General features: G+C 46.7%; 1 protein-coding gene across 4 annotated transcripts in view; it reads right to left on the bottom strand.

Annotated features, from left to right (window-relative positions):
• nonC (serine/threonine-protein kinase Smg1) overlaps nt 1-13,696 on the bottom strand; it is a 195,597-nt gene that overhangs the window by 158,116 nt on the left and 23,785 nt on the right. For all 4 annotated transcript variants that reach the window (XM_075869329.1, XM_075869330.1, XM_037430511.2 and 1 more), the window contains 4 exons: nt 8,454-8,611; nt 7,059-7,301; nt 3,837-3,964; nt 2,459-2,596 (listed from right to left, as the gene is read on the bottom strand). In XM_075869329.1, coding sequence (XP_075725444.1) covers nt 2,459-2,596; nt 3,837-3,964; nt 7,059-7,301; nt 8,454-8,611 — 667 coding nt within the window. The remainder of the gene's footprint in view (nt 1-2,458; nt 2,597-3,836; nt 3,965-7,058; nt 7,302-8,453; nt 8,612-13,696) is intronic.

Here is a 13,696-nt window from a genome sequence, read left to right as displayed (position 1 = left end):
CGCCTGCTACCACGTTACCCGCGCAGCCAATTGCCGTTCTTCGTTTTCGTTTTTTTACTTGCTCCTCACGCTTTTATTTTCACTCGGCGAAATACGAGACCGCGACCATCGGGAAGCCGGCTTTCTCCTCTTTCCAAAGCTACCAAAATGGCGGCCCACGGTCAACAACTTGGCGCGTTTGTGCGGCGTGAACAACACCGTTTCAGGGGCTTTTTTTTCGCACTTTTCGGCGACTAGCCTCGGCAAAAACACTATTTGCGGGATTTGTAGCGCACGTTTCGCTGTAATATTTTAGAACAAGGAAGTTGAAGGTCTGAAGATTACGAAAAAAAATAATAAATCAGAAAATCGCATATTTTGACCAAAATCGGCACTTTACTTGCCGCGCCCCCCCTTAAGCTACGACCCTTTATTTCAATCACCTAATGAGAGAGAGCGAGCCAACGACATACATGCCAACGTCACAGCATCAAAATTCAGCACATTGCGACGAGGGAGGGGGAGTAGTTTTTTTGTTTTTTTTTTCGTAGTGAGACCTACTGAGACTAGAGGCAGACATCAAAAAGGAGTAAGGATGTTTATTTTGAGTTGCTCGAATCAAACTTCTTTATTTGTGAAGGCACCTGGCAGCGCAAACATAGTCCTGATGCTTCTGTGAAGCGGTGTGTACCTATATATCGGCCTTTCCGCCGTGTGACACGCTTAAAACACGGACACCTAATACAGAATCTGTATTTATCACCTTTCCGTAAAGTCACAAAGAACAGAAACTAGGCTGTGTACGAGTCACTCTGTTTCACGACTTTGGTTCAGCACTACCGAAGCTACAGGGTGTAAGACAGCCACACGCTTGCGAAGCGAAACGTAGTTCCACATACAGTAGCCTTAAAATTGACAGAGTTGGGTAAAATTGACGTTTCTCATGACATGTTTATTTTTCTTCACATTTATTTCTTACGCATTTAATTACTTGTGTCTGTTACTGCCAATAACTGTGTTTAAAAATCAACAGACAGCACCGATGCATAAGTGAACGCCCACTTCAATCAGGACTTGCTCATGCTACTCGGCCACAGCGCTGACAGCAGTAAACAAACGGTGAAATCATCCATTGATTTGTTTCATCTCAATCTGGGACTAAAGCATCAGGAACGTTTTGTAGATATTAGCGAGAAATACTGCTTGCTTAGCCACACCTGCAAAGCCTAAACGCATTGAGGTAGTGTTCAGACTGCGTCGTCACACCAAGAACGCTGCATCTCCAAATATCGGACATGCAACTTCACACAGAATTCTATACGCATCGGATTCTCCTTCGGTAGAAACAAGAAGAGAGAAGAAGCGTTGCAGCAGAAGACGTGGAGGAATGCATCGACGGAGAACCAGACATACAATAGCCATGAACAGCACAGGCGAGAAACAGCCCCAAAGTTAAGTTATCCGCAAGCATGAGATTCTAGCAATCTTCAGTAAAGCAGTAGAGCAACAAATTCCCGCTTCTTCAAGTTTCCGGGGTAGTTGCTTGTTTAATAGCTTTATGCATTTTTAAGTTAATAAACTGGTCATAATACCTACAATTTGTTGAGTAGACGCCGTGAATACGGTGAGCTGACACTATGGGAATGAATACTAGTGAAGACACTAAGCACCCTTCCTATTGGCTGAGGGGCCTGTAGACTCCTACAGTGTTGAAGGGAACTTCTGAAACAGAGTATAGAAACACTTCTAAGCACTTCTTTCATTTTGACTTCGCCATCAACTTTGTGGAAGCATGCAACTGCCATAACCATGGCAGATGGTGTAGGCATAGCATACAAAATGTGGGGGCCAAGACAGAGACACAAAAGTTCTGGCTAGGCTCAATGGAAATGATTGCCTCAAGTGAACTGAAGAGTGGGGCCAGAGCAGCGAGATTTTAACACGCGGCACTGTTTCTCCCAAGTATGCCGATATGGAGAGTGCAAAGAACATTGGGGCCCCTTATCGCTGGTGTGCACGTCACCCTTACTCGGAAAATGAAATGTGCACGACAGTCTTCCCCTCTCGTTATCGGAACGCTCGTGAACATACAGCACCGCAGCTCCAGCCACCGTTTACCTTTGACAATCTTTTTCGTTAAGGCTGTACCTTTTCCCTCGCCTCCTTTCGGTACGGTGGTGAGTGTTCTTGCGGTCAACATTTGCCCAGACGCGCAGTGCCTAGAATATACTCAGCTGTACTCTACAATCTATGTAGTTACAATGAAATAGAAGTCTGGTGGCAAGTGTTCTCCCGCAGCAGGAAGGGCTGACTTACGCGCATAATTAAAAAAGGGAGAGGAGAAAAAAAAACACCTCTGCTGTGGTCGCTACTTTTCAGGAGATGAGGTGCAAATTCAGAAGTTTCCCAAACAATTCGGGAGAATTGGCAGGTATGCAACGATCAAAGAGCTGAAAACAACATCCCAACAGGCACCGACCTGGCATCGTCCGGCACGGTCGTCGATGTAAGAACACTGGCAAGCAGGGTGAGTATCCTCGAGAGGTACACGCTCCGTGGCACGCCCGGGTCGTCGCCATGTATGAGCAGCGTGCTGGACGATATGAAGTGTCCGTGCCTGCGCAGAGTTTGTGAAAGCGTTTCACACACAAAAAAAAAAAAAAACAAAGCAGGTGCTCACCAACCCCGCGTAATTTTACACAAATTACAAGAACAGAGTGAATTGAAGAAACCTCGTAATTTGCCAATTCAACTTGTTAGACGGCCTTGAAGTCGTGATGACGTGATGAGTCGACCTTTGACGTGATGAGTCGACCTTTGAAGATCCGTCGTCATTGTCGTTTAAGAGAGCTTCCATCAGCGCGTAATCTGCCATACTTTAGGCAGTGATGACATGGTTGTCCGCATTTAAAAAAGGAAAGGATAAAGAAAAAAAAAGGCAAAGCTGAACGTTGTCGGGGGCCACACCATGCACACGCAGTGAAACCATGCATGCATGAATGCACGGCGTCAAAAACGAAAAGCAAACAACACGGATACCCCGAAAAACTATTTGGTGAATTCCCCTCCATATTCAGCGTGGCCCCACATATGTGACACTAAAGAGGCATGGCACCACCAATGCAAAAGTAGTTTCCTTTTTTGCTTTTGGTTAAGAGGAGGTGGGACACATCCGCGCATGTACCCGCGGTGGCAAGAACGGCAGCAACACCGCCTCGTGGGGCGCAGGCCCGGCTGCACGAGCGCTCCCTCTCGCTAGGTTGTCCCTGGGACCACGAGCGTGCCATTTTGCGCTTTGGCGGCGGCGGGTCGCCAGCAGAAGATGCATGCTCGTACCAAAATGACAAAATCCGGGACAAAATTCTTAGATTGTCCATAGGCGAAATTCGTTATATCAAGCTCGCCTCCAGCTGTTACTTCGTTACATAGCGGTCACGAATACATGTGCTTCAATAGAGCAACGACGGGGAATAGAAAAACTTTGTTATATCGAGGAATTCGTAGTACGAAAGTTTGTTATAAGCAGGTTCCACTGTATCAGCGAAACTTGCCCGCCTCATACTGTTGAGTGAAACTGAAACGATTGTCGCACGGCAACGCGAATCCCCCCACCAGCGTGGCACCTGAATACTGTGAACTTCGAATTAGACTCATGTTAGATTTTCACAATCCATTCTAACGAGAGTAGACTGTAATCACTGGTGATAACCATAAATGACATTTTTTGGCACCAGTCACCCGAGCACAGCCTTAAAATTCTCAACAAATGGGTGCAGATACAGCAAACATAAAACAAAGTGCGCAGAAAAGTGTGGACTCTCAAGCTTTACAATGGTAAGCCTTCACAAAAACATTACCTCTGGCTGTGTGAGTGCAGCAGGTAAAGCATGGCATACTGGGTGCTGGGCGATCCGTGCCAGACGTCACTGACTGGTGTCAGGTACTCGAGAAGGAGGTCGAAGAAGGCTGGCTTCAGGGCCCACATCTGGGAGTAGGAAGGAAGCCCAACATCAAGTGAATGGTATCAACTCGTGAACACACGTGTAGAGCTTAAAATCAAGAAGATTTTCTAGAATAGATGAGCAAAGTCTGCACATAAAAATATATCCTTTATCTGCTTTAGCTGAACTCTGCTGAATCCGATTTGAAGCTTATGCTATAAGGTGCACTTTCAAGTCCAATTTCAAACGAGTTTCTTGATCTCAATTGGCTAGCGCGAGGAAGGCTAAACGAAGTGAAGTGCAGTTAAGAAATCCGATCCTGACCCGGTCTTGATTGTGAGAGAAAAATAAAAAAGGACGGTGCGCAATTTATGCAGCACCTACCGTATTTACTCGCATAATCCTTGCAACTTTTTTGGCAGAAAACCGATGCAAAGTTGGGGGGTGCGAGAATTACGCGGGGAAAACTTTCCACGGAAACGTACAGAGCGAAAAAGAAAACGAAGTGGTAGCAAATCGGGATTCTCACACCAGCAACCCACAGCAAGCTTTGAGAAGTGCTAATTAAAACTTACCTAAACAATAAAAGCAGAGGTTCAACACAAGGCAAGATTTATTTGAGACACAAAAAGTGTAAGCAAATAGTCGAGAATTAGAATACCACACGCAAAGCTTGTGGGCGTTGCGGGCGTAGCGGTAGCGTTCGTCCCTCAACAGGAGCCCTCCAAAGGTAAGCGTAGGACGTCAGTATTGAGCTGATGGCTATTTAACAGCATCGTCGGCAGTTTCCTTCTGAAGAAATAGTTAATTATCGATCCCAGTCTTAGGCACATGGCAGGCTCACTGCGTTTTGGTGGCTTTCACCTGCCGTCACCAGTAGCAAACACAAAACTCGTCTACTCCGAAGGGCCTACCGGCGGCCCTGTTGCCGTTGTTTAGTGTTGATCAATCACTTTCAACTAGAAAGCAGCTGTGAAGCTTTCATACTGCCCCATAACGTCAGAAGATTACAGACACAACATACAAAACACGCCGCAACGCACACTTGCTACAATGGCTTGGCTTGAATTGAATCTCCGTGCAATAATAGTACGCTTGATGCTTAAGAGATGGCGCCAGATAGTGCTATCATCATCAATAGTTAGATCAAGCAGACGACATTATCGAGGCAATTTTTGGGAGTGCGATAATTACTCGAGGAAAAAAAGAAATCGTATTTTTGAGCGCAATGTGGGGGGTGCAACAATTATGCGAGAGCAAGAATTACGCGAGTAAATACGGTATATAATTTAAAATATTTTTGAGCGTAACTCCGAAAATTTGCATAAACTTTCTGAAGAAAAGAAAAAATTGTGATTCTTATAAGAGCAAATACATATACAGTGGAATTTCGATTATACGTCCCCCGGTTTCTTAATAATTCGCGTGTTACGACGAATCAGTTTGGTCCTGGTAAAATCCCCATAGAAGTAATGTATTGACCCTTTATTGCCGGAATTATGAAATGGCCAACAAATAAATTGTTTTCATTTTCTTGCTTAGAAATAGCAACCTTTACATGATTCCTCAATTAAAATATCTAAGATGCACCTTTAATGCATACTTTTATGTATGTCGAGAATTCTCCACATGCCACAGAAGCGAAGACCTTGCGATGGAAAACCTACTCAGAACTACGCACCTTTCGTAGCCCACGTCCTGAGCACTTACACACCAAATAAACAAAATTATTGAAGATAGAAGTTGCCTCAGCCAGGCGAAAAAGAACAAAGAAGTGAATTTGTTTATTTTAGCTACAAGACAATCGGTTCTAGCATAAACTACCTCAGACGAGACTGCGCTAGATTTTTCATGCTGAAAGCTATGTTCCTCATGAGTACTTGACAGCCAGCATTAAAGGCGGCACGCATTTCGTGACTTGCTTGCTCAAATTTTTTCGGTATGTGGCAAGTTAACGACATTAGGCAGTAAAGGAAACCTTGATTATACAACTGAATTTTACGCCAACCCTGGATCTTACGACAGCTTTCAGATTAAGTCCGAAATATAAAAACCACCTATACATCAGACATCGTCCAAATATTCACGAGTGCAAAATATGAACTTGCGTTCCACTGGGTTAACAATTGAATAAACAGATTGTCTTCTTAGAACGAAAAATTTATTCTCGTGGAAGTGCATGCATTTCCATATGCATCTAGATTGCGTGCATGCAGTGGGGTGCTGTCACCCCTTGTAAAGTCATATGTTCCTCGTGGAACACACGTGCTTCGTAGATAAGACACATTTAGGGCTAGCAGGCGGTAAGCGGTAGGTGGCGCAGCACTCGCACGTTATCATCGCAATCATTATGGTTACCGCGGTAGTGCCAGCAGTGACATTTGGCCGCGAAGCTGCGTGGCACCGCCTGAATAAAACCAAGGCACGACCTAGTGCAGAGGCACAAGGCCTTGCCTTGGTTTTATTCAGGCGGTCTGTACCCGTTTTTTTGGGGTAAGGCTGAGTGTAACTGCCTATAACCTTTGTTTTTAGATTATACAATGCCCGGATTATACGACAGTTTTGCATGGTCCCTTGAAAGTCGCATAATTAGGGTTTCATTGTAGCACGTTGTCCTGCTACTTCTGAGTACACTCATCTAGTTTATTCTTTGTGCCACAAAAGCCATGATCGACAGCCACAAAAATGTTTCTTCCTACTTGCTACCCAGGAAACACATGCACTAATGTGAGCATAGTTTGGCAATAAAAAAAAAAAGTAGAGCTCACGTGGACTTATTCAGGAAATATACCTTGCACTTAGTGCTCGCTCAATATCAGACTTGCCAAATTTTTTCTGAACAGGACTTACTCAGACTCACGGCTTGATCAAAGTTTGAGTTAGCCCGAACGAGTCAGCTCACCAGTGAGTTTGCCAACCTATGGTAGCGAGTACACTCATACCTCATAATAACGAAGTTGCATTTTACACGAAAATAACACTTATGTATCTAAAAAGTCATTATTATTATATATGCCTAACACTATGTCTATTGCATGATTATTTATTATTTCGTTATCACTAATATTTTATTACACCTGGGTTCGCTATATCGAGGTTTGAGTGTACATTGTTTTCAGGAGGGCCAATGTTGCTCACCCCTATGATGGAGTGTCGGGCGTTGGCCACCTGGCTGAGGGAGCACAGGGGTGCCAGGGCTGTGGCCGCCATGTTGGTCGCGTCCAGGCTCTGCACCAGGCACCGGTAGGCCTCCTCCACGATGGCCACGCTCTTCAGCTTCAGCATGGAATGCTGCACCGACAACAGCTGTGCCTGCACTCGTGCCCGTGGGCTGCGACACCAGCGGCTCTCGAAGGCCAGCGACACCAATGGTAGTGGAATCTACGAGAAAGAAATGGCAGATGCAGCATTCACTATCTGGGAAATCCGGGAAACATGCTCAGTCGCTGAAAAAGCACACCGGGTCGCCGATTTCTTACGCGCCGGATCTATTCAAGCATGAGGGCCTCCCTGACGAACCCTTTTTTGTTTCCTCTCATGATAACATCCCGGGGAAAGTCTTCTTGATAGCCCTTTTTTCTTGAAAATGACATAAGGGGGGCAGCTTCTTTGTATAGGCGGTGCATGTGAGCATCACTGTAAATCGAGAAGGCTCGTTGCCCGCTGTCAAGAGCTTCACTTGCTTGGATCTTTTAGCGATCACAGTGCAGTTCGAGGGCATATCAAACCAGATTAGAGTTTCATCAGCATTGCCCATGTGTCACATCATGTAGCAATGCTTCCGACGAAGCCCTATGACGAACCTGCTGTCAACTACCATTCATTTATGAAGGAAATTGAAAACAGCAGACTGACAGCGGATAACAAGGCAAAATAGAATTGCTAGAACACTGCAGGCCTTGCCTAGCCTTGCCCAATGACGCCGCTGCTAATGCTCATGATGGCAATGGAGGAGTTTCACTTCGGCAGCCCGATGTTGCAAAACTTTCAAATTTCTTTCTGCCAATGACCGGTACATAAGACGAGGATCGACTTTCATTGATTTTTTTTTATTTAACCTATATTTCGATCTTTTATGGTACTTCTTAGAGCGTAGTTATGCTGCATTCCTGGCAACAGGGCTTCTAAATAGGTGGGTAGACCTGTACCGTAGACCCTCATTAAACATAACCTGAAGGAATCCGAAAAATCTGCTCAGTTTAAGAAGAGTACCGTTTACTGAGATGAACAGAGATGCAAAATTCAAGAAAGGAAACAATCATATTAGAGGCACTTGTCCCATTTAAGTAGCAATTATGTTGAAAATATTTTTGTCTCCTAGGGTTCTACTTCGGTTTCTGTGCACTCACTCACCATCACATTTTCCCACCCACTAGCCATACAGAGTTTTGCTCTCAAATTTTCTCGTGCACAGTAGTTGGGAGCTGTGCCGAGGGCCGTATGCAGGGGCAGGTCAGGTAAGCGCAAGAAAACAAGACAGCTCAGGCAGTGCTGCATTTGACAACAATCGGCAAAGGCTCAAGTCCCACTGACCTGGGGTCCCAGGTGCTGAACGAGTGACCCAAGCAGTCGCAGCAGAGACAGGGTGTGTGCCTCGGACAGCACCAACTGCGCCTGCAGGTGCAGCAGGTCCACCAGAGACGGAGGGCACTGACCCGTCAGGTTGCACAAGAGCACCACCGTCTGGTTGGCTGCACAAAGAACACACCAGGGAGAGGGTCAAGGTCGTGCGGAGGAGAGCAAAGAATACACTCAGTGGTGGCAAACAAGCCAAAGTTACGCGACACCTCTAACTGCTATGCTTTCGGCAGCATTGCTTTATTCTAGTTGAAAGGGGCCCTGCAACATTTTAAAGGGGCCCTACTACACTGCAGCTTGTGTAGCGCTGCCGAATGCTGAGATGAATGCAAAAAAATTTATCGAAATCGATACACAGTAACAGAAGCTATTAACCCCAGCAGACAAGAAAAAAATGTTCCCTTTTGCGTTTCACTCTTCCACTGACGTCAAAGGCAGTTTCCAATTATTGCACGTCTTACAGGGACATACCGGATGACTCGCCTCGTCGTTGTGCAGCGTTCCTAGTGTTGTTTTGCAGATGTTTTCACACTTTCGTATTTCTAAACAGAAATCCTTGCTACTCGTGCAACGATATCAGTGCATTCCGCAGTTTCAGATAAGCGATGAAAACAACACACTTAATTTGTGTCGCAGGGCCCCTTTAAAGGGGCACTGACATGAAGTTTCGCACTCAAAATAGCCTGCGAGATCAACCACCATGAATATGCGTATACACAGTATGATCTCCGTGATACGAATCTCACAGGGGAGTGACATCTGCATCACCTGAAATTTCATGTCACCAAAAAACTAGCGAAATTCACTTCAAACCACAATATATGCACAAAACATTTATTACCATTGAAAGAACTCGCATGTGTCTTCCTGGGACAGTCCCGAAAGAATTAATAAGGGATGGAGCAGTTGGCTGCCACAAATGCGCCCATCAGAGTTCAGCTTGAGGCCAACTGAAAACTAAGTGGTGAAGTCCTCTGCTCCACCATAGTGAACGACAAGAACGGCAAAATTATTCATGCTTTTTGTGACCTTATCACCTTTAACCTACCACTGCACTAGCCATGTACCTTCAGAGCTGCATAGTCACTGTCAATGATCACACCGACAACATAGCTACCATGGTATCGTGCGCAGCAGGTGCAGCAAGCGAAGTACCGTAGACTCTTGTTAAACGAAACTTGAAGGGACCAGGAAAAGGTGTTCGGTGTAGTGCGAGATGGACAGGGGTGCAGAATTCAGGTACGAAACCAATCGTGCTGGATGCAGTTGTTCCATTTAATCAGCAGTTCTGCTAACAGACTTCTGTTTACTGAATCTGCTGTAGTTTCTTTTTCATACCATTTAAAAAGCTTATTAACTGCCCTAGTAGATACGAGACCAAGGATGAGAGAAGACAGGATGTGCACATCTAGTCTTCCCTCATCTTACGTTCAATTATGCACACTTACGCATAGTTAAGAGCTCTTAAAATAAATGTTAACCAAGTCGCCTTACTTGGCACCCTACAACGTACTTCCATTTACAATTAGCGTGCACTGGCTGTGCATGTGCCTTCTAAACTACATTGGTGCCCCCTATGATGATGTCCACTGCAGTTTTATGGACAGTGGTTGCGTCAAACAGCGTCACTTTGCCTGTGTCAGCAGTCACTGCCCATGCACTTTGGAAGTTTTGTAGTCATCAAAGATGATTGCGACAATATCGACCGCTGCTCAGTCCATAGCAGTCATGGCAAACGATAACTCCAGTTCTGACTGCGTGTGCGCTGGTTGTGCACATACTTTCAAAGCTTCCAGAGCAGCCTTGTGCTGGCTGTCGGTCGATGGTATTAGTAACCAACTTCATATCACCCATCTCGCGGCTGAAAAGTTCTCGAAACATCCGAATTTCGGCCTCATCCCTGGCCGAGTACAGTCCAACCCCATTACAAGAGACCCTGATGTAAGAGACAAATGAGTATAACAGACACCAGTGCGCTTGCAACGAAATGGGGGTTTATCAAGAAAGGGGAACATAGTACCCTGCTTACAAGAGAAACATCATGTAGGGGGCAGGAAATGCTTCCCAGTGAAGGGGTTGAACAGTACTTTGGTCTTCTGGTTCTGAGCTAGCCAGAGCGTCGCACCAATGCATTTCAACGAGGTCCGGGTTTTGGTGACCGAAAAGAGCCATGTGACTTTTCTTCTTGAGCTCCGAAATTAATAAGTGCTCAGTTGTTGTTTGGGACGCATGTTGCTTATTGGGTACGTTATCACCAATATTAAACTATTATCTACCAAATCACAACAACAAATATAGCTTTGAAGGTAATGTATATAAATTTTGAAGTTTGCGCATGCAATGCAGCACTGTACTTTGCACCTTGTGACATTGACATCATCTAAGGGGACTTGAAAGTGACCTCCAACTTCCGGGATGTCACCACTGTGCCCGAGCGTCGAGCTGGCAATGCCAGAATGATATTGTTATGTGGAAAATAACAGTAGTCAGTCTGCAGCTACAACGCAGCTCACCGACAACGTCCACCTCTTCACTCTCAGTCTGAGGCACCTTTCTTGGGTATGTCCCACTACGCCCTGTTTCAGTCAGCCGAAATCACGTAACACGACCCACGCGTTTACAGGGCCACAGCAGGAGCAGTGTGGTAACGCTTGAGCCTTGATACAAGGACGATGTCCCGGGACAGCAGAGCAGAAGAGGTTGATAGATTATCAGGGACAATTTCATATGTACTGTCGGTCACTCGTCTAAGCACGCGGTATGGACCCGTGAAACGAGAGGGAAGATTCTCTGAAAGGCCTGCATGTCACGTAGGGGACCAAAGAAGAACGAGGGAACCTGTCGGAAAGTGTTCGTCGCGATGCCGTTCGTCGTAACGATGCTTCTGCGAGTCTTGGGACGCCATTAACTGCTGCGGGCAAGCTGACGAGCATGGCCAGCTCGGGTATTAGCGTCGCGTGCATACTCAGAAGTAGACTGCGCAGCGGCTAGCAGGAAGGTATCCTGTAGTAAGACGGTTAGTTGGGCCAGTTGGTTAGGATCCATCGTGAACTTACTTACAGCGCAACACCAGAAAAAATACAGGACAGGGAAGGAGCAAAAGACAGCGCCGTCTTTTCATTCTCTTTTGCTCCTTCCCTGTCCTGTATTTTTCCTGGTGTTGCGCTGTAAGTTCAGGAAGGTATCCAACGGCAATGTTGATTCGCGTCCAAACAGAAGGTAAAATGGAGAGTACCCAGCAGTGTCATGCCGGGAGGAATTGTATGCGAACGTCACGTAGGGTAGTGCAAGGTCCCAATCACGATGGTCGGCCAAGACGTATTTCGATAGCATGTCTGTCAGGGTGCGGTTTAAACGTTCTGTAAGCTCGTCTGTCTGGGGATGGTACTATGTCGTGAGCTTATGTTGGGTATAGCAGGAACGCAGGATATCGTCAACCACTTTCGAAAGGAACGTACGGCCTCGGTCTGTCAGCAGTTGACGAGGGGCTCCATGCACTATAATGAGATCGCGTAGTAGAAAATCAGCGACGTCGGCATGGCTCGCATAACCGCATAACGGGTCGCGTAATCTGTAGCAACCGCGACCCACTTGTTTCCGGAGGCGGATATTGGGAAAGGACCAAGAAGGTCCAAACCAACACGGAAGAATGGCTCCGATGGGATGTCGATGGGCTGAAGATATCCGGAAGGGAGCCCCGACGGTTTTTTGCGATGCTGGCAAATTTCGAAAGCGTTGACATAACGACGTACAGAGCGTGAAAGGCCAGGCCAGTAGAAGCGGCGGCGCACACGGTCATATGTGCGAGAGACGCCAAGGTGACCCGCGGTTGGCGCGTCATGGAGCTCGCGTAGGACTGTGGAGCGCAGGTGCTTTGGTATGACCAGAAGTAGGTCGGGACCATTGGGCGATAAATTACGCCGATATAAGGTGTGGTTTTTTAAGCTAAACATGCGAACAGAAGCGTCTTGCGGTGAAGATTCCAGCTGTTGTATTAGGCGGCTGATATCCGGATCGCGACGCTGCTCGTCCCCGAGATGAAGCAGCTGGCAGATGGAAAGGACGCAACCCAGAGAATCAGTGCTCGTAGGATCGCAGTTGCCCACAGGGTAGCGCGACAGACAATCCACATCTTTGTGCAGTTTTCCTGATTTATACACTACGGTGTAAGAATACTCTTGGAGGCGGAGTGCCCAGCGGGCGAGACGACCTGTGGGATCTTTGAGGGAGGCGAGCCAGCAAAGAGCGTGGTGGTCAGCGAGAACTATAAATGGTCGGCCGTATAAGTAAGGGCGAAATTTCGCGACTGCCCACACCAACGCTAGGCATTCCCGCTCTGTGATGGAATAATTACGCTTCGAGGGGGACAGCAGCCTGCTGGCATAAGCTATCACACGATGCTGCCCACGTTGTTGCTGAGCCAACACGGCGCCTATTCCGTAACCGCTGGCATCGGTGCGGACTTCGGTCGGTGCCGTAGGGTCGAAGTGAGCCAGAACAGGAGAGGAAGCGAGCAAAGTGGTCAGGTCGGAGAATGCTGCTGCTTGCGAGGGACCCCAGGTAAATGTCTCATCTGGTTTGAGTAAATCTGTTAGGGGCCGAGCAAAGTTCTTGATGAACCGCCGAAAGTAGGAGCAGAGCCCCACAAAGCTGCGGACATCTTTGGCGGTTTTTGGCACAGGAAAGTCCTTCACAGCTCGAACTTGTTCTGGGTCAGGCTGTACGCCGTAAGGGTCAACAATATGTCCAAGCATTGTAATGCAACGGTGACCAAACCGGCACTTGGATGAATTCAGCTGAAGGCCGGCGAGGCAGAATACATCAAGAATTTTCTACAGTCTCTCAAGGTATGCTTCAAAAGTGGGAGCAAACACAATTACGTCATCCAGATAAAGATTACAAAGACAGGTAGACCACTTGAATCCATGGAGCAGGGAGTCCATCATTCGTTCAAAGGCGCGGGGGCATTACATAAGCCGAAAGGCATGACTTTGATTTGGTAGAGGCCATCGGGTGTTACAAAAGCAGTCTTCTCTCGGTCCATAGGGTCCACGGCAATCTGCCAATAACCAGAACGAAGATCGATGGAAGAAAAGTAGGCGGCACCATGGAGGCAATCAAGGGCCTCGTCAATTCGGGGCAGAGAATATGCGCCTTTCTTGGTGATATTGTTATGGTAGCGATAGTCCACACAAGAT

This window comes from Rhipicephalus microplus, chromosome 7 (assembly GCF_043290135.1).
Source record: "Rhipicephalus microplus isolate Deutch F79 chromosome 7, USDA_Rmic, whole genome shotgun sequence".
NCBI classification, from domain to species: domain Eukaryota; kingdom Metazoa; phylum Arthropoda; class Arachnida; order Ixodida; family Ixodidae; genus Rhipicephalus; species Rhipicephalus microplus.
Note: the sequence above shows the minus strand (reverse complement) of the source record. Positions and strands in the feature narration are given on the sequence as shown.